Source organism: Amblyomma mixtum, chromosome 5, assembly GCF_055824585.1.
Source record: "Amblyomma mixtum isolate Tamu chromosome 5, ASM5582458v1, whole genome shotgun sequence".
Lineage (NCBI taxonomy): Eukaryota > Metazoa > Arthropoda > Arachnida > Ixodida > Ixodidae > Amblyomma > Amblyomma mixtum.
In genome coordinates this window covers 65,149,149-65,170,125 of record NC_143016.1, presented here as the reverse complement: position 1 = coordinate 65,170,125, position 20,977 = coordinate 65,149,149, and the positions used below count along the sequence as shown (strand labels likewise).

The 20,977-nt window shown below is 49.7% G+C and overlaps 1 protein-coding gene across 13 annotated transcripts in view; it reads right to left on the bottom strand.

Moving 5' to 3' along the window:
- The window catches only part of Tlk (Tousled-like kinase), a 116,966-nt gene that overhangs the window by 14,181 nt on the left and 81,808 nt on the right, over window positions 1-20,977 (bottom strand). For 5 of the 13 annotated variants that reach the window (XM_089544854.1, XM_089544856.1, XM_089544855.1 and 2 more), the window contains 7 exons: window positions 7,913-7,997; window positions 7,193-7,429; window positions 6,044-6,131; window positions 3,891-3,949; window positions 1,741-1,806; window positions 571-774; window positions 95-205 (listed from right to left, as the gene is read on the bottom strand). In XM_089544854.1, coding sequence (XP_089400980.1) covers window positions 95-205; window positions 571-774; window positions 1,741-1,806; window positions 3,891-3,949; window positions 6,044-6,131; window positions 7,193-7,429; window positions 7,913-7,981 — 834 coding nt within the window. In that variant the 5' untranslated portion in view covers window positions 7,982-7,997. Of the gene's footprint in view, window positions 1-94; window positions 206-570; window positions 775-1,740; window positions 1,807-3,890; window positions 3,950-6,043; window positions 6,132-7,192; window positions 7,430-7,912; window positions 7,998-8,234; window positions 9,445-9,500; window positions 9,744-9,813; window positions 11,151-11,478; window positions 12,251-17,581; window positions 18,735-20,977 lie in introns of those variants that run through there. The other 8 variants (XM_089544857.1, XM_089544847.1, XM_089544848.1 and 5 more) reach the window with 8 other exon arrangements.

Sequence of the window (20,977 nt, the reverse complement as noted above, 5' to 3'; positions counted from 1 at the left end):
GAGCCAATAGAGATTAGAAACAGCCATGAGCTTGCACAGCAAACACCACCAGACGATACAAAAAAGACCAAAAAAAAAAATACAAGGAACTCACCTTTTCTATAAGGAGTTGTTTTGTAACATCTATACATTTGAGGAGCTGCTCCTCTTGTTTCTGTATTAGTTTTTGCTGTCCCTGAATTTGTCGTCGCAGCTCTTCACTACCCTGCAGACACAAAGTGCACAGCAAGATCAATTTTGTCGATAAGAAAAATGTGAGAGAAGTTTGCAGTTTCAAAATTATTTACTGGTCGATGCATGCAATTCAAGGCGACGACCAGCTACCATCAGTTTACACATGATGTCTAGGATCCTGAGTGCTATATTCGACTCCCATGATAAACCACCTGGAGGTCATGGGTAGCCTCAATTGCAAGTGACGGCACAAAATACTGGAATCAGTTATCTCCACTGAGTTCTGTAGTTCCTGCAGTTCAGTACCTACTTCAGTAGTCCTTTGAAGATACGGTTGAATGCACAAGAAAGCGATGAAGACAGAATTTCTGCCTTCGTCGTTCCGAAGCTACTCACCCTCTGGAGCTCATCTATCCTGTTGTCCCTCATTTCCAAGTCCATGGCCGATTTGCTCTCCAGCTCTTTGATCTTGTTGATGGTGAGATCCGTCTGGACCTGCCGCGTCATTGTTTGTGCAGGCCTCTGAGGCGGTGCCATGAGCCCAACATAGTCAACACTGTTCAGCGCAGAGGTCAGCGGGGACACCAGTGAACTACCACCCTGGAACAGAATGGCAGAGTGAGGTCAACCGCCAACTGCCAGGCAAGCGGCCACAAAATGTGTGTGACAACAGAACACACCAAAGCAGGAAATTTTGTCCTCAGGAAATGCACCAATGCGAGACTCACAAAGGAGATACTACAAGCTGCACAGAAGAAGCTAAGATGACACACAAGGGTGGAGCAGAGGCATTACAACAACATGAGGTGCTTAGCATGATATCATTCATTATGCACTCAACGTGCAACACGATGTGAGGCCAGCTGTCAGTATCCATACACTTAGAAGGAATGCCACCCAATGCCAACACCAATAATACGTCTTAAGACAGCACAGGTAATGCTCTTTTTCTTTTTTGGAAATCTTTGCTCGGACATCAGCAGAGAAAAGGACTAGCATGTCTGCACACTTAGTACTTGAGACAAGCTTGGTGCATGCACTAGGAGACAGTGTCTACGACAGGCTGGTCCTAGAAAATATGCTGACATGCTGCCTTGTGGCATGTGGAAAAGTAGCGAAAAGACGGTTTGTAATACCCTTACCTTCACCCTCACTTTATGCGAGGCAGTTTTATGATGGTGGCAGGGTTTCAATATGCAATTTTGAAGCTTTCAACAGTGGCCAATGCTCTCGTGCTAGTATAATCCACAGTCCACCGGGGAAACCAAGAAGGATGAGGGCAGGCAAAGGACACAAGCTACACGAGCCCTCAGGCAGCCAACAGCCTTCACCAAAACTGGACAGGTGAACGACAAGCTCGGGGCGTTAGTTGTGGCGGTGGTCTCTACACTCCAGAAATGAGGACAGCTGAGCAGCGTACAATGATGGTGGTGAGTCGATGCAAAAACGAACAAACTGGAAAACCAGTGTCAAAGGATGAGGCGTGCCACATGAGATGAGGAGAGATGAGAGATTCAAGCATGAAAGTGGGAAAGGTGGTGACACGGCGGGCAAGACGGCACGTACCAGGCAGTAGCCCTGAGGCACGGGCGACCTGGCCCCTCCAAAGCGGCTGGGGCTATGCCCCTGGTTCTGAGAGCCAGGCAAGGAGAGAAGAGAAAGAAAACAAAACGAGTCCAGAGCTCTCGATCAAACTCCCTCCCGAGAGACAACACACTCTCTGGGCAGATACTTTTCCGAACACTGCTCAAGAAAGTTGGCAGGGAGACCAAGCATTGGTGGAAAGTTCCCGCATCATCATGTTTGGAAAAGTAGGTGCCTTAATAACATTTCCTGCTGTCTCCATGAAAGGATGTGCCAAGTGAATGAAGGAATGGAACATACACACACATGTACACAAAAAGAAAGCTGTCTTCAGTCAACTAGTATGTGAAGGCCAACAGAATTACACTGATGTACACACTATCATGTTACTGCAGAACTGCATCAGTTACGCAAAATTAAGCGCTATAGAACTTTGCCACAAAACTATTTAGAACAAATACGAGAATGATCTGCAATGAATTTTCATAGTACAGTGCAGTCTCCACAAATGAGAGAACACTGAACTAGATCACTGGCGCACAATCTGCCCAGCTGTCACTACAGATCTAAACCCTCGAGAGGAGGAGGAGGAGGTTTTTTTTTTCATCATCCACAACATTGTGGTCGTTTGTGCAAGATTGTCCTCTGTGCTTCAAGCTAAGTAAAACAAACAAAGGTTAACGAGACCTGCAACGCAGCTAACCTACTGGACTTCTTAAACTCCATTCCTGAATTTATAGTGCACACACAGCTGAGATTAAAATACCATTCATATTAATCGACTGTCACCACCAAAACCACAGATGAAACTTGTGTTTAGCAACATACTTGAAAGCACACTTCGCTTCCACCATCCTGGAATATACAATATGTATTGAGATCAAGAATGTACATTGATGCTTAAAGGGACATTGGGGACACATAGAAGGTGGCTCATGCTGACAGGGTACGACAGAGTACCACATTCTAATTACAGAGAGACAAGACCACTCTCACCAAAAACGAAGCTGTTATGAGCTACGAAGGACCAAAAAACAAACAAAAAACAAAGGCGTTGCCATCACGGTTCAATTTTGCAGCTTTCGGCGATCCCAAAGGCTATGCTACACTGCATCCACTTCAAAACAGTGGCAAACAGTGCTCTTTAGTGTTAACACCTTGAGTGTGAATCCAATGGCAGAAAGATTTAAAATCCCATTTTCTCGGCGATAAATGTGTATTGCTGCTTCAACATGCAATTCCTTATTCATATTTATAAGCCAAAAAGCACATTTATTTAGCTTTGTTCTCATGTATTGCATTCTGTGGGAAAAAAAGCTACTGAAACCTAAAGAAAGATCACTTTCTCCACGGTAAGGAAAGAGTTAAAGGCAACAAAAAATGACACCATGGGTTCAGACTTGGCATTTACAAGAAGACCCGATTCTGTGGTGCTTACGCTCAGATTTTAAACGTGCGCATACTTTTGTTAGCATGCCTGCAAACTGTGATCGATGCGAGGAGGCCTAGTGCTGCCTGTTTAATCATACAATAAGTACTGTTCTTGTTATATAGACATCAAGCCTATGGGTTGCACTTTTTCACACTAAACATTGTATATGGAGTAACTATGGAAGGTTATGTACTATTTGCCAATGCACCTCAAATTATTTCAGTCAGTTTCAGTTTCTGCGAGTCAGAAGCTATATTACTGGTACCGCTTCCAGTCATGATCAGAGCAGCCTCCACATGCTGCACCATGTTGTCGACAGCCACATGGTCGGTCACACACGCACCGCCGATGCAGTAAAATTTGAACCTCTTTTCACGCATTGTGCTAACAACCCTTGCAGGTTCTGAAAGTTTATCTGGGTCATTCACGCTTACCCCAGTTTGGAAATAAATTATGTCCTAGGCCTTGCTTGACCTTGCTACTTGCCAGTATGCCTTTTACATATGCAGAGAAAACTTTTAACAAGCATTTCGGTAAAATTTAGTGCCTTTACTCCTTTGAGTGTACTGACTTGAGCCTATCACCTATTTATCACCTATCACCTGTCTACTTATTCTTTTTCACCTCAAAACGATCCATCACGGGAAATTACACGCGCTACACAACACAGGCAAAAGACAAAGCATGTCCGGCCACTTACCTTAAAGTACTCGTTTATTTTCTTTGGGTTGTCAACAGGTGCTGTTCGGGTTCCTTTCACTGAAAAAGAACGGAACCTACTACAGCAACCTACATCTCAAGAGCAGCTGCTACTATCCACGTAAAAGCAACTGCTGTCTGATTTCGGCGACAGCAGCATGAACAAATGGTAAAACAAGTTTACGCGGCTGTTCCTAGCCAAATATGAGCAGCACTGGTCAGAGATAATCGCACAAGCTACTTTTCTCACCAAAAAGACACACAGAAGGAATTTGTACAGCCGGGTCAAATGGTGCACCACAGGCTAGTGTACTGTACCTGTCTATATTTTAGGAGATCCAAGTCTAAGGAAATGACAGTAATATTTCCATCACTATAATGTAAAATATGCATATCTAAAGTGGGCATGCCGAATCTTCACATTCTGCACTATACGAGATAGCTATTTTCAGACACACACACACACACACACACACAAAAGATGGAACTTATATAAACAAAAGAGGACTAGTGATGCTATCAACGGCCATCTCCATATACACGCGCGACAAGATTGATGTAAAATGAAGCATTAAGTGATTGAAATCAGGTAATTTTGTACTGTTTATTTATTTATTTACTTAAAATATCCCTAAAGGCTCTCGAAAGAGGATACTACATTGGGGGGTGCAATTTTATAGCAAAAGGAAAGCAAAAACAAAGTTAAATATGGAAATTAAGCGACGAAAACCCACAAAACTAGGCGTCATCACCGAAGTCAAAAGTCTGAATCAGAGTGGCAGGAAAAAAAATTCTAATTTACACAATATCCCAACAATGACAGCGTATTTTGCTACCAAAATGAAAGTCAACACTCATGAAAGACACAGCTGTTTACAAAAAAAAAAAAAGCAAGCCTGCCGTAGTTGATGTCCCTTTAAGAAAGAGAACTCGAGGAGCATTTATTAACATTTTGAGTTGGCTATCATTTTATTCATTGAACCTCCCTGTCTAAGTTTCGATGAACAGTTTTTCAAAATAATGACTGAACAATTATAAAACAGCAAGAACCAGAAAAGCAAAACTGAGTTTGGCCAAAGTATGACGTCATGACAGACCAAAGCATGAAATTGCAAATACTGTCACAAAAGTTTTAGTAAAATATGCGAGGGCTTAATAACGTCAGTGTAGCCCTTCAATGTAGGTTCAGTACGATGTAGAGGTACGGCCGCTGCATTTGGTCAAATAGAAGTTAAGTCTGAAATTCATTTCCTTCGACAATAAAAGGGAGCGTCCAAATGCTATAACAAATTGCGCAAACAAGAGAGCAACTCCAAAGCCTTCCATCACTCAGTCCTTATTGAAACTCTACTTCCACAGAGTTCGTTCACAAACTTCCAAAATATGTGCTTACAACAGCTTGGAAAAAAAAAAAAATGCACAAAGAGGTAATCAAGCACAGAACATGCACAAATCTCTGGCGCTTGTCCTGTGTTTTCCTTTTTGTTCCATGCCTTCACTCACTCAGCAACTGCATCAAGCTGCCTAAAGTTGTATTCTCCTAATGCGTGCCCATAGAAAGAACACCTCACTGCTCGCTGAGAACACATTTCAGCTCACTTTACAAGCTTGTGTCTTTCTTTTGCGGTGCAACAAAAAAATACACCAGCTAAGTTCAAGGTGTATTTTCTGATCCTGATAGAACAAGGAGAGTGGCTCATTACGAAATACAATGAAAAAAAAAAAAAAAAAGGCAAAATCAAAAAGGGACACCGTGCTACCGTGCTATCTGATGCTACCATTCGTTTTCTCCTATCCTGATTGGTTGCCGCGTTATTCGTGGAAGACAGCATTACACCGGACGTGACCTTGGCCGCGAGTATGAGCCATAAAGGGCTTTCGCCTTAAAACAAAATTTACCTGACAACCAAACGTAAACATGCAATAGAGCACATGCTAATCATGTGACATGATCTCAACACCCCTTTTGTACAATGCATTCCAAGCTACAGGCAATATGTATCACTGTGGGTGCCCGTAGGGTCTGACACCACTGCAATAGCACATTGAAAAACAGAATTAAAAAAAAAAGAATTAAAAAAAAGAATTCCTTATCAATCCTACAAGTAATGTGGAACACAGCACAAATGAGGCTTAAATCATTGCTTCTAGTACCTGCAGTAGATGCGGCATCTTCTTTCGGGCGTTTCCTTTTCCGATCAGGCTGAGGAGGCGTCCGATGGTGCTTATCAGGGGTCTGCGGCTAAGGAAGACAATATAAAAACCATCTGTTAGTGATACAGTTTTATGCCACTGCAGCAGACATTGTGAAGCATCTCTGGTACTAACATCAAGATTCAGTTGTACAGCCTGACAAAAGGCATTACAAATACGGGAAAAGTGTGCCGCTTTACCTTTACAGTCACTAATAGTGATTCATGCCACAAGAATGCCCCAAAAAGTACCACATCACATAACTCTGAAGTTGCAGTGTTGCTGAAGAAAACCTCAGGAATGCACATTTAGCCAAATCGGTTGGAAAAGGACGCTCCATGTGAAATGCTGGCAAAAGAAACGCCGTGTCTCATTGCTGCTGCATGTTTCTCAAGCTAAACTCATGCAGTTTCCCTCATCACCAAAATGGCAAGCCGATTTTGTGGCATTGGTTAGAGAAAGACTGATAGTAACTCAGTCCTTTCCAAGTCTGCGTTGGCCACTGCAATGAGATGCCATTAACATCAGTCACCACCACAACACCCTACTCAAGGGACGCTCAGTGGCAGACTTGTTTGCATCCACCTGTAAAACTCTCTGTAAGGGGTATCCACCTTCATCACATCACCTATATATTTGCTGCCCTGGAGCCATTGGCTTGATTGGCTACAGTGCAGGATCTGGTTGGTGCAAACACAATGACAGAATGTCCTGCCTGGGCTTGGCGTTTCTACAAACTTGTTCCCAATGCTATCAGCTGCAACACTTGCCTTGGACAGACAAAGAAGCAGCAGATTAAAATCTGTGAGCTGCTCGAAAATCCCCAGAAACATGACTTAATAGGTGCCAGAAAGCCATTTCTAAGATGCCTTGAGATCAGGAAGGAAGTAAAGGCACAGTCATGGCCAGACATTTCTGGTGGTTGCCGAGACAGCAGCGCCAACCATGCCACAAGAATGCCCCAAAAAGTACCACATCACATAACTCTGAAGTTGCAGTGTTGCTGAAGAAAACGGAAGTTACGATGGAGAAGCTCCCTTCCACAAGGCCCTACAGTCCGAGGCACAGCCACTGTGCTTCTTTTCGTGCACATCCTGTCCCAGCACCCACCTCGAGTTCCTTGTCAGAATGCTGCGATCCGAGGCTTGCATTGCTCATGTTGGAGTCCTGGTTGTGGTTGGTGTTGTTTGAGCTGCCCGAGGAAGAGACGTGGCCCAGCAGCTGGGAAGCCGGCACGCCCCCCAGGGGCCCACCCACTCCAGCACCTGCCGCCATGGCACCCCCCGATGAGGACTGCGATGTCTGGCCCAGGTAAGGGCCGCCCTGACCCAGGTTGTTGCACAGTTGCTGCATTGGGGGAAACAGCCGGGTGCCATTACACAAAAAAAAACAACACGAGGCTCTGCCGCAGCGACACTTTGCGAGAAAGGCTAGTACCGCTGTGAATGGCACCAAGTGCCACTGAAAAGCCTCCAGAGCTGTGCCATTCCTACAGAATAATGATGCAGAGTGCAACACAGCTCCCCTTCCTTTGTTTTGCACTGTTTAGTTCACAGAAAATAGTGCAAAAAGAAAGTATTATCAGGCGGCCAGTATTGAACATTAACACCGCTCATGAACAAAACAGTATTTCCCAGTTTTACATTCATCTCTAATAAGTTATGATTTTTGTTTTTATGTTGTTAAATGGTCTTGCAAAATTGTACATACTGGTTGACCAGTTAACCATGTTGTGCTGCACGCTCGAGGAATAAGGCACAGGAGTGTTCACAAGTGAATTCAGCCTAGTAGCCACACAAAGTGGCCACTGGTCCAAGGAAAGCAACTCACCCGACTCCCCAGAAATCGAGCTTCCAGCAATTCTTGTTTTCGTGGGTCCAGACTATGGATATTGTCCATTGTCTCAGGCTCCCACCTGCATAGACAGAACAAGCAGAAGAGAATTGAGGCTTAGATACATGAGGCATACATGAGGCATACATGGGGCATACATGGGCACCATGTGGGTAGTGATGAAAGCCATGGTTAGCCACCCATCTGTTTTTACATGCTGGTACCACCTCAGTAAGCACTTTGACGACTACATTTCCCGCTGCCCTCCTTAAGCAGGAACAATTACGTAACAGCTATGCAGAAACACACTTCTACGTGCCTTTGTGCTGCTTTCAAGATGTACCCAGTGAGAACCAAACGAACTTCAGAAGCAAGACGGTCCCCTTTTCCATTTTGATGGCGTTTCATATTTCGAGACACAAGGCTCCGTTCGGACGGGGCGGATCGATTCGCGAAGCGAGAACGCCTGCCGCTCCCATTACGGCGCAGAGCGGGCGGCCATGCCACGGGCAGCCGTCGTTCCTCCACGCAACAGCCTCGGGTTTCGCGAGGGGACAACACCCCAACGACGACGCCATATCGTCGCGCAGCTCACGGGTTACACGTTTAAAGGACGCTCCGATAGCGGGGCCCAGATTAACAGATACGTCCCGTATAAACCGAGAAACAAAGTGGCAAGTGATTGCGAACCAGTCAGGAAACAAACAAACAAAAAAAAAGTCGCTATCATTTTTCCAACTGCTCCTCGGCAATACATCACACCCAAAGAAAGGGTCCGAGAAAGTTCGCGAAGCTTCGCGACGGGCACTCTGCGTGAGGAAGCGCAGACTTTCCTTAGCGCCACTGATCATTCAAGACCAGTGTCATACATCGAATGCTGCAATGGTGCAGAGGTATCAAAAGTGACCCACGATCAGGCCCGAATCGGGATTTACACAAAGCGACGGTTGCATGGTGCAAGGAAGCTTCTTTGTCTTTTATCTGCCGTCGCTGGCGCCGCCCAACGGTAATCTGTGCTTTTTTTATTTTTGTAGCACTTTGTGCGACATCCACCCCAGCGCTGCAACAAACACGATGCGTGCGATATCGCCAAGGTCACCTACAACGGCACCCTCCCCATCTTGTTCTTAAGCATTTCTCTAGCTAGCCGTACTTTATAGACTCCATATGAACGTCGGCTTATCCTCTGCCCGAGATAAGCATGCAAGATAATTATGATAATGCAACGTTCCGCTGCGACGGCTGAAATGCCCGAAAGGCAAAAAAAGCCTCGATTTAATGCGATCAGTGAGCCCCAATTTATTGTTCACGCGCTTCGCCCCACAGTCACCTCATGGTTCAGCGAAGGAGGGTCCGAACTGCGTTTTGACCGACACCAAGCAGCAAACAAATGAGCGCAAAAACGCACGCACAAGTCTCACACAATTTGAACGCCAGCGCCGCTATTTTTGCAACGCGACGTCACTTCCGACGACTATCGAGCTCACGACGCGACCCCTCGGTGCTTTTCCACCTCGACAGGAAAGGCCAGCTATTCGACGGCCCACGCCTCGAAAGGTAGCACGCCCGAGCCAGTTTACCGTACCCCAAGGGCTGGAGTTAGCGGTGTCGAGAAGAAGCGTGACGAGCCAGTTTTTCTTCGGGCCGCCATCCTTCGAATGGCAGCCGCCGCAAATCGAGTGAGAGAATAACACAAAAGCAATAACAAATAAGCATCTCACGCTGTCTTTCTAGACCGAGAAAGAAAAAAAAGGTGAAGGAGGAAAAGATCTTCGGGGAGGGTAGAGCACAAGAGAGGAGGCAGAGAACGAGCGAGTCGTGAGGGGAAGAGAGAAAGCAGGATGGAAGGGGGAGATAAGATGGGGAAGGGAGGGAATGAATAACCACAAAGAACGTGCCTTCCCCCGCCGAAACGAAGCCCCACAGGAGCAGCCGCCATGACGGCCGGAGCGCGCACACACACGGCCACGCGTCACAACAGGCGAGCCGACATGATGATGACCCGAACGACGGCGCCAGTCACACGGGGACGATGGCAGCAGGCGGTACACCCAGCGAGAGTCGCGCACGCACACACGACCGGGCAGGCGAACGAGGCACAGCAGTGGCGGCGGCAGGCAGCGCAGCACGGGTCGCCAGGAAGGAAATCACTGGCGCCGCCGCCGAAGACGACCCGCGCTGCCTTCTACGCACCTCGCCGCTCGTTCGTTTCACGGCGCATTCCAAAGCGCACGACGCCGACGCACCGTTTCGCCGAGCAGCCAGCCACCAACCAAGAGGGGATAGAGAGAAAGCGCACGAACGAGCGAGCGAAGGAAGGAGGGAGAGAAGCGGTGCAAACCAGCGCGAGCGAGCGAACGACAGAGTGTGGGAGAAAGAAACGGGCCGAGCGAACGAACGCGGCAAAAAGAATGAAACAAAGAAGCGAGAGCCAGTCGCGAGGGGTAAAAACGAAAATAAATAATAAACTCCCGGGGAGAGGAAGCCACCTAAACGCCAACGTCGCCTCCCTCGTCCGACCAGAGGCGGCGTCCACATAGCAGCTACGCTGCTAGAGTAGTGATCGAATACCGGGCGAGCTGCTATAAGGGGGGCCGCCCGCTCGGATGGATAGAAGAAAGGAGCGGCCCCCCTACAGCCATCTTGAAAAGATCCTGCGGCAGCAGCAAGCAACCCATCCTTTCATGGCTGTTGTTGCTGCCGCCTGATTTCCCGTCTCGAGAACTGTTCGTTTTTTTTTTTTCTTTTTACACGCCAGTCGCCGGCGGCGGATCGTTCCGCGGAAAGCTCCCAGTCGGTGCGAGCGAGTACAGCACACGAGGCTGCTGGCGCCGGCTCGGCGCTAGCCTCCCACCGTCGGTACCGACCGACCCGCATACACAGCGGCAACGAACAAGAGCACGTGCCGTGACGTAAGGCGGAGGTGACGACTGCGGACGACCGCGCAGGGAGCGCCGACGGCTCGGAATGAAAAAAAAGAAAAATAAAGCCGCAAAGGAAAGAAACAGCGCTCGAGGGCGCTCGCTAAATATGACGCCGCTCACAAGACAGCCCCGTATTCCTCCATTTTCTTCATGCCCGAAATCATGACTACAAAGCGCGTTTCTTCCAAATGGAAAATAACCAAGTGCTCACGCGTTCTTGTGCGATTATACGAAACGTATCGGCCTACTGACGAAAACAGATAGTTTCCAGGCTTCGCCCAGCGTGGATTTAAAGGTTGACAGAGAGCGATTAAAACCGCCAGTTTTCAGCTGCAGGAAAATAGTCGCGGGCACAGTACACGGGCCTCTAGGAGAAATTCTAGAGGCCCGTGTACTGTGCGATGTCAGTGCACGTTAAAGAACCCCAGGTGGTCGAAATTTCCGGAGCCCTCCACTACGGCTTCTCTCATAGCCTTAGTCGCTTTGGGACGTTAAACCCCATAAACCAAACCAAATCTTTCGAGGCGGAGTTCAACTCACTAATTTCGAAGGCGAGCTTTCACAGGGAAGAGCGCGACCACATGCTAAGCCTAAGGGCGTCAATGGCTCCATGCGAATGTAATGCCGGCTACAACTCACCCTACGTCGCTTGCGAGCCAGCACGCGGCAAAGCTGAGCAGTGGGTCCGACATTCGGGCTTCGTCCGCAAGGTGCGCAAATGTATAACGTGCTACACAAAGGTGCAGTTGCCGGAATACCGAGATCCTTCTTCAAGCTTCGCAGACCTGGGAATTTCCCACGACTGTCACCGCCTGATGTTGCCAGCACAGAAGAAAAAAAAAAAGTTCCTTACTCTTCACCAAAACAAAAATAGACAATCACAGTGACTCTAGACAGAAAAGCATCGCGAAAAATGCATCTATGCTGCCGTCTAGAGCACGCACAGATGAACAAGTTGGTGCTTGGGCTATGTGCGAAAATTCTTAGTTAATTTCGAGCTAAATATTTGTCCGCTGCACCGCTGACCCCGAATTTTGTGGTCTACAACAGGCACTTAAATAAACAACGCACGCTGCTAATGCGGGGATTAGAATTACTGCGAAGTTTAGCAATACCACAAGGGGCCTTCTGCGGTAGCCACGAAGAATCCAAGGCCGCCGGATTGTGCAAAGGATCGCAGTATTCTCTCCTCTGCGGCGAGCGTTTTGTACAGCCTCGCGGAGGCAGCATATTTCTAAGCTAGCAGCGTCCCGAGAACGGTACTTAGTCAACGAACGATGAGCTCGACGCAGTCATTGTCAAAAAAACGAGCGTCTAAGCTGCACCTGTTCAAGCAGACCTCAACCAGCGTTAGAACAGACAGCAAAAGGGACTTGAGGCGATGAAATATCGGTAAGCATGGCATCCTAAAGAGTACAAAGGAGGCTATGCTGCAAGCATGGAGTTTTTTTTTTTTTTTTTTTATGATCTAGAGAGGGAAATGAGGCACCATCGTCGGTGCGAGTTTCTTAGTGTTCGGCCGAAAAATTGGATTCTGCAGCGGAATCAAGGCTGCGCCACAATGCTCTTCACCGTACGCGGATAAAATTCGATTAATATAGCGTTTTCTAGTCATTCAACAAATCTGAGTTTGGTTTAGGTTTGGTTATGGGGTTTAACGTCCCAAAGCGATCGACTCGGGCTATAAGGGACGCCGTAGTGGAGGGCTCCGGAAATTTCGACCCCTTGGGGTTCTTTAACGTGCATTGACATTGCACAGTGCACGGACCTCTAGAATTTCGCCTCCATCGAAATTCGACCGCCGCGGCCGGGATCGAACCCGTGCCTTTCGGGAAATATAATATGAGTGAATGTTCGGTATTACGGTCGTATGGAAATGAGCAAAGCATTCCATTTAGGATTTGCTTCGATAAAAGTTGTATTGTTACTACACAATCCATTTTTTTTTTTTTTTTTTACAACGCTAGCCAAGGCAATGAGAAATTTCTCGGCACGCCTCAGGTGGACGAAGTGCAGCGCCGCCAGCGTTCTCTACAGGAACAGAATTCGCCAAAACTAACCAGGCTGCACGGTCTGCTTCTCATTCGTATAGTAGAGCCCTCACGCCTCCCCTAAAGAACGAAAAGTTCTTTGAAGGTGAGGACAGGGGTTCACCTTACCATACAGAGATTTAGAGCTCGATGGCTGGCATAATGGCTTCCATATACGACTGAGAAACAAACCGTCCAGCCTGGTAACTTTTTGCAAAGACTGTACATATGGGAAACTATGTCTGTACTGTAAAGAGCGATTATTCAACCGCGGGAATGCCGGGAAGTGGGAACTTCGCACTTGGTTAATGTCAGTTCGGAAACGTGCATTCGGCTGTGGAATCATATCTGCACCGCTAGTCGGGATATTATACCTATATCCGAAACGATAACAACTAAACTGAAAAAAAAAAAAGAAGTGTAGCTCCGCCTTCAGGGTATGACGCGTAATCGTTAATGGGTTAATTCCCATATACGCGGAATTGGTCATTCTCGACTTCACATTCATAGATCCCTGGGAGTATTCACACCACTCCTGGCGCGGTGTTGCAGCGGTTAAGTGATGCGCCAGTGCCCTGCGATGGCAGGTGCTCCCAGCGGTGGGCCTTGTGCGACTCAGGCTGCTCGAGGCCAATCATCAACAGCTACCTACCACAGTGGTCAGTTTGCTCACAATCCGGTGGGCAGGTTATAATGACACTACAGGGTCACGTGACCCAGGAGGTCCACCTTGTCTGCTTCTCCGGGAATTTTTGGCTTACAATGCCGACGAATTTTATGTCGAAGAGGAGAATTACCGCTTTCGCGTTAAAAAAATGTTTTCTTACAGTGGAAGAATCTCCAGATATTCGCGAATTTCTGAAGGGCACCTTCTGAGGAAGGTTCGTTTCAAGAAATACGTACTTCCGCAACCAAATCGACGCTTGCAGCCAACGGGCCAAGCCGAATATAAAGTTCACACTTACCAGTATTACCGAGATAACAAAGAGGGTTCAGCTTAAGTTAAGGTACACGCAGCAAGCTATGAAAAGAAGAGATCGGAAGCGGGCGGATTGGGTGAGGGAACAAACGCAGGTTAGTGACATCCTAGTCGAAATCAAGAGGAAGAATCAAGCTTGGGCAGGCCATGTAATGTGAAGGCAAGATAACCGCTGGCCCTTAATCCAAGAGAAGGCAAGCGCAGCAGGGGGCGGCAGAAAATTAGGTGGGCGAATGAGATTTATAAGTTTGCGGGGATACGGTGGCCGCTACTGGCAAAGGACACGGTTAATTGGAGATACATGGGAGAGGCCTCTGCCCAGCAATGGGCGTAGTCAGGCTGACGATGATGATTATGGATGAACAAATGGAAGCGCCAATTTTTTCACCATGTAACCATGCATCTAGGTCTGCACGCTACGCTGCTGAGAGATGCAACCCTAGAAATTGTTCGACAGCTACTGAGAAACAACGCTGCCATCCCACTACAACCACATGGCCCAAACAACCACTTCGAGGGCGGAAAGTTCGGAGAACAAAGCCTGACCACGGCGAACTATGGCCGAAGTCTGAGGCGCCTGCGTACACGCAGGCTCAACAGAGAAGGGGTCGTGGCAAAAGACGACGCCCTCCCCCCCTCCCTGCAAAAGAAAGGGCAGGGGGAGGGGCATTAAAGGGCCGCATGCAAATTGAACCAGACACATCACGGCTTAGATGAAAATCCGGCGCGGCCACCCACGCCTCGTGGTTCGTAGTAGGCTTAGGAAGCACGGGCGTTGCCCCCTTCGTCGACGCGGAGCACGCCACATGTTTGCGGCGATCGCTTGAGAGTGCCGCGTGAGATCTACGGAGAGCAGCGCTGAAGAGTCGTGTAGCGCGATCTTTTGTCCCGCGGCTACGGCTCCTCAGGTGTCTCATGTCGTTTGTCAACGACTTGGGGAGAGACCGAAGCCTAAATTTTACTCTCCCTATAGAGTCTTTAGAGCGGAAATCTAGAACGTTGCCTCTTTCCGTTTTACGTCCAGAAGGCTGTTTCACAATTGGTGCACCCAAAACATTAATCAATGAATGCCGCTTCATGAAACGTGAAAAACTTTCCCAAACTGCATGTTGTTGTGATCGGGGGGCCCAGCCAGCGGAGAACGGCGAGCCGTGCTGGCGCCATCGGGCTACGCTGATCAAAGGCGCCGTTTTTAAGAGAAGACGCAAGGAAACGCTGGCCTGAAGGCGGCTTCTGGCGACGGCGTGGACAAAGGCTCTAATCCCCTTCGCCGGCGATGCTGAATGCGGCTGTGGCGCCGAACTGCGCTCCTGGGGACTAGCAGAGGAGAGCGAGAGACGGCGGCGCCAACCCATTGCCCGCGTGCGCCCTGAGCAGCCGACAAAGCGGGGGTGGTCACGGCTGATTTGTCCCTTCCACCGACCTGAAGAGGTCACCGGGGTGAGCCGTCAGCACTCTTGTCTCCCACGATCAGGATCGTCACTCAGCAGCGAACGATTTTTGGGCCTGGTCGGCCCGCGGCAAACCAAACAGTTCGCGACTGAGAGACGCCAAGTTTCTCCTTGCCAGTGTCTGTCGTACGCCACGGTCGTACGCCAGTCTTCAGAGCAATACGACCTTCCTTCGCATTTGCCGTTGCGGAAGCGACGTCCTTGCTTCACCACGGATGGCGCCACAGATGCGAAATGAGGAACCTGTGCAGCTGCATTCGTCAACATGACTTGCACAATATCCTCGACGGGCACGGAATCTCCGTCAAGGAATCTGACGCCTTGCTAGGCGCAGCTTGCCGGCACTCTTTGCAAGCAGAAAGTGAGCAGCTTCAGCAGGGGGTTTGATTTCCTCACTGCGAAGTTCAGCCTTCAACATTTCATAGTAACCAGTAGCTATAGATACTCCCCCCTCCCCTGTCTGACGCATTACAGCCAAAGTCACCGCAACGCCAGTAACATACTACTACAACTTGACAAGTTCCGCCAGCGTTCACAACCTATGGCCAAATCGATGCACGAATCTGGCACTAAAATGACCACACCCACAACGCGGCGTTGTATTGAAACTAGTTACTAAAAGGTCGTGCTCGCGAGGCCCTCGCGCTTCGGTGAACGATGAAAGCTCGGAAAGATGCCCATTGCCTTCACTAACTTGTAGAGCACTGCAGTCTGCTGCAGTGCAGAAATGCGAAATCATTTGCATTTGAACGTCAGCTTTTTTTGCAAGTAATCGTCACGTGACACTTATTAATCACGTGACCCTTGGATGACGTCAGCAACTTTTCTTTTTTGCAAGCCATCGTGTCTAATACATCAGTACACATCGCCAACACACTTCGTCGTCGTACACACCACAACACGTAAACTTCGCTCCCCTCCAACCCGCTTGAACAAACCCATCGTGGCATAAGCGTTGCGTGCCCGCCTGGCACGCAGAGAGGGTCCGGGTTCGAACTCCAAAGCCGGCGAATTTTATTTCGAATGCGGTCACGAGAGAGGTGCCACTTTCTGCGGACACATTCTTCAGACAACTCCCGGTGAAGGATTTTTCTTCGCCCGAGGCATATAATGTTTTCGCATAAAAAAAAAAAAAAAATCTAGCGGTCGTGGACCACGGTCGTTCCTTGCGGACTTCACCAAATTAACCGACCGTGGGTGGCCAAACTCAAGCAAAAGCCGCTTTGTCCGCACGAGGTCAGCATGAGAATCAGCAGGACGCTTCACGCTGAGGCAGTCAGCGTCGCATGGCTCCTCCTCGGGCACATTCGCGACGCCGACCTGCTGGACGAGTGCACGCGGGTGGCCTCGCAAATCGCGGGACGCTGCCCGTGATCTTGATGAGCGGTTCTGAGCAAAAAAAAAGTCTCTCTAGCTATGCTGACGCTTGGCCGGCAGCAAAAGGCGCATTTATGGGCGAGAAAATTGGACTTCTAATTCAAAACCTTCGATGCAAACTGGTGACGTCATTGCCGAAAAGAATGGTTTGCATCTATTACGCGTTTACAGCGTACCGGAGACGTATGCCGGTTTACCGGACGCCTCCCGTATATGTCTCCGCTAATACGTCTCCAGCACGCTATGAACGTCTATTTTGAAGTGAATGGTGGTGTAGCGTGGACTCTGGGATCCGCCGGGGACCCACAGAGATCCCCGCCCGCTACGCTGTCGCTTCTTAGTTCACTGTAACGCGGGTTCGGAAAATTTCCGACGCAAAAAGCAACTCGCCTGCTAGCGCCTCCACCACGCTCTGACAAGCAGCTTGACAAGTTTCGCGTCACCGCTTTTGACAGACAAATAGACGTTAACATTTTTTTGCTGCTCACGCTACACATCACTCGTTGTCGATTCCCGGTGCGGATGGAACTGTCGAAGCCGGGCCGGTTGCGGAGTAGTCAGCGCGTGTCATTACTTCTGCACTGCATCTTGTTAATCATTGAACACACTAGCCCGAACTGCCTCTGAAAATATCCACGAAGTGGAAACGTCCAAACGAGAGTTGTCTCTTGCACTGCAATTGACGATGCAATGGCAAGTGCAGTTTCAGCCCAGATGACGCAACACCAAAGACGGGCAAGCTGGCGCCATACCTCCGTCATCTCCGCGTTTCGGGGCGGGGGGCTCCAACAAATCTGCATAATCGAAGTGAACACTTCCCCAGTACGCCCTTATAAGGTCCGCAGGGTTTGCAAGGTAAAACTGCTCGCTGCCTCAAAGTTCGCCGTTCACACGCACGCACTCACGTGACGCTGTCTCGCGGTGCTTCTTCCCACGCACGCTCCACTCAAAACATTAAAAAGGGGGGACGGATGCCGCCAGTAAGACCGCGCTGCACCTCAAATAACCTTGGGACACGCGGCATCAACAATACCACGCGTTCCGCGACGGCGTCTCCGATCGCCGGGCGAGCTGTCGATCTGAAACGCGACTCCCAGCAGCGGTGCGAGCGAGACGCCCGAGAAGGAAGCGGCGGAAGGCCGCTCGCGCTCCCTGGGAAGCGCGCGATGCGAGCAAAACCTGTTATGGAAACCGTGGGCCCGACGCTGCACCCGCCGAGAGACTACGGACCAGCGCCGTAGACGTCACACGCGGTTGGCACATGTGGAGGGTTAAAAACGTGCGTGAGATAGCCATGCCGGGAGACGGTGGCAGGCCACGCACAGCCTCGCGATAACGAACAAAGGCAACGTCGCGGTGCACGCCTTGGCAGAGCGCGAGGAACAAACATAGGAGACGAGAGAACGACAGAAGCCTCGCCCCTTTTTTTGTCACAGCTCTATTTCTTCCTTTCTTCTTCCACTCCCTCCTTTTTCCCTCATGGCGCGGCTCGGGTGTCCACAGAGGTATGTGACACAGCTACTACGTCATTTCTTTTTCTCAAAACCAGCCCCGCCTTCAAGAAGCATGGCGCGCCAATGACGAAGGCTCGTTCACAGCGCACGTGGGAAATGTGCAGTGCGTATCCAGCGCTGTACAACAACGACGTGGCCCACAACACCACTTCATGCGCTCCCCAGCTATCCGGTTCGCTGCTGCAGGGCTCTGCAACGGTTCAGCATTCCTGGATCTCTTATAAAACAGTCGAAATCGTGAGGAATGAAGTTTCACAGACGCAGGGGCTGTGTGAACTCCACTTTCGGAATTTTGCGTCGGGCTTAGCGTCCAGCGTAGTACACCACTGAAAGCCGCAGCGCTCCTGGCGGCCTCTCTTGGAACCACCGAGCGGGGAAGTGCGATCAGGCGCAGGACCTCGCGCAGCAGTTCCGTGTTTTATTATTGCGGAGACCTCCACTACGGCACCTCTTTCTCTCTTTCTTCTTTCAGTCCCATCTTCCTCCCTTCCCTACGGCGCGATTGAGGTGCCCACTGAGAAGTGAGACAGTTACTGCGCCTGTCATTTCATCAGAACCAATGCTTCCCCTCCCCCACCCAAACCGCTAAGCGTGACTGAGATCTGAGTGCCCGAGGGCGCAGTTAGCTTCGCGTGACATATACCGCGCCTCCCGTTCGTAACCTCTTTGTTCGCAACGCTAACCGCGCCCCAGCACAAGTGTCAAGCTGTCGAGATCCCGGGACCCAAAATGACGCCGTCAGCGGCTACGCGACGAACGAACCCAATAAGAGCGGGCCTTCAAAAGGGGTTCCCACAACCATCGCCGTAGAGCGCCGAACGATTTTTTTCCCTCTCTCACCGTCCCAGGTCTTATTGCGCTGGGAATGCAACAACAGCCACTCTAATGGTGCTGGAACGAGACCCGCTGCCCTGGGAACCTTTGAGAAGGGCAATGCGTCTGCTGCGCACAAAGTCAGCTGGTTCCACGAGGAAAGGCTAGGAGAGAAATCGTCGTAGGCTGAACCAAACGAAGGAACAGACGCTTGGAAAAAAGCATTCGCGCGCGTGCGGAAGAATTACTCGCAATCGGCGGAGTCGCCAGATATGATCGCGCAGCCGGTTCGTTGCACGGCGGCGCCGCGGGCGGATGGTGCGAGCGGGCGGGCGGCCGACCGGAGGAAAAGCGACGATTCCGGCCGCCATTCCGGGCCACCGTGCATCGAAGAAGCGGTACCGTTCGGTCCGGTACGTGCACGCAAGTGCGAAGTTCGCCTCCACGACAACGAACTGCGATTCATCAGCTGGTGACATTTGAGAGAGAGAGAGATGTGCCGGAGGAACAGCAAGAAGACGAACCTAGACTGTGACGCATTCTCGAACAGCCACACTTTCCTTGGTTGCGGCCTCAACACTGCGAGATAGAGGTCGGGAGCCATAAATAACGCCAACCGCCCAACAGCCTCCTTACCCCTATCCACGACACAAGGCATCGAGGCACCGCAGGCGCCCCCCACCACACTATAACCTTTCCGCACAGAGGGCAGGGTAAACGGGGCTGCGCCCGCGCCTTGGGTATCACGCGTTGCGTTGAGGGCACTATCGGCGCCCTTCAACAGTTTGCCAGTCGCGAACGAAAGTTTAATTCAGAAAGAGATCATGGTAATCACAATCAAAGGGCAGCAAGCTGCCACTGCATGTGAAACCGTTGATTGTTCTGTCAGTGGTGCAGGACAAAAAATACTGAGCTCAGTGGTTAGGCAAGAAGTAGAATGCAATCATGCAGTGCAAAACTTTCTTTTTGCAGCGAAAGAAAAGAGAAAGGACGTGATCCACGAGTCACAGTCCGCAGCGAGGCGACAGGTACGACAAGCGGATACAGCCCACTTGCAATGTAATGAAGCAAAGGGAAAAACTGGGAACGGAAATGTAAACCGCGAGCCGCGGTTCCCGCCGCGAAATTCGGTCAATGCGACGACTCCCGATCACACTCAACGGCGTAAATAGCATATCGATCGATACTGTCTCTTTTCAGGTTGTCGGTGAGGGCGCTCTCATAGGAGTGGCGGAACTCCTCGGTGGCACTTTCGCACAGCGGTGCCGTACAATAATAACTTATTTCCATCAGTCTGCGGGTAACAGTCACTTGAGAAAGAAGCGACTTGACTGAAGCCTACAAGCCTCCATAGTTCAGCGTGGAACTCTGAAAGGACACCTACGCTTATTAAAAAAAAAAGCAATTTAAAATGAACTAAATAAATATCACGACTAAACTTGCTGAGTAATCGCTAAATGAATTCAGTACGCTCCCGGTCGTACCGAACCACATCAAATTAGATGGACTAAAGTTCGGAATGGTGAGTCAAACAAGAAAACTTGTTGCCACGAATCAGTTACCAGGGTTGGTTTAATAGGACTTTTCTATTGTGATTCTATTCTATCCCACCTTTTACTTTGCATTCTTCGTCAGCGGCTCAAGCGGCGCTGCTGTGACCCGCTTTCGCTTTTCGCTGGCTCAAAGCCCACTGAGAGCCGCCGGGTGTCACTTAGAAACCGCCGACAAAGAATGACAAAACTATAGGCGGGATGCAATTTCATGAGAATCGTCACATTAAACGCGCAAACCGCTCACGCCCAGTGCCGATGGAAGGAGCGACTTTTGGTATTCTGCAACAGCAAATTCTGTAACGACACCGACGACTACGACCCGCACGCTCTCCGCGAGTCCCGTCTGTACCACGTCGAAAAAGGGGGCCAGGTCGCCAACCATGGCCGCAGCCGGGCAGCTAGTTTTGCGCAAAGGCTCGCT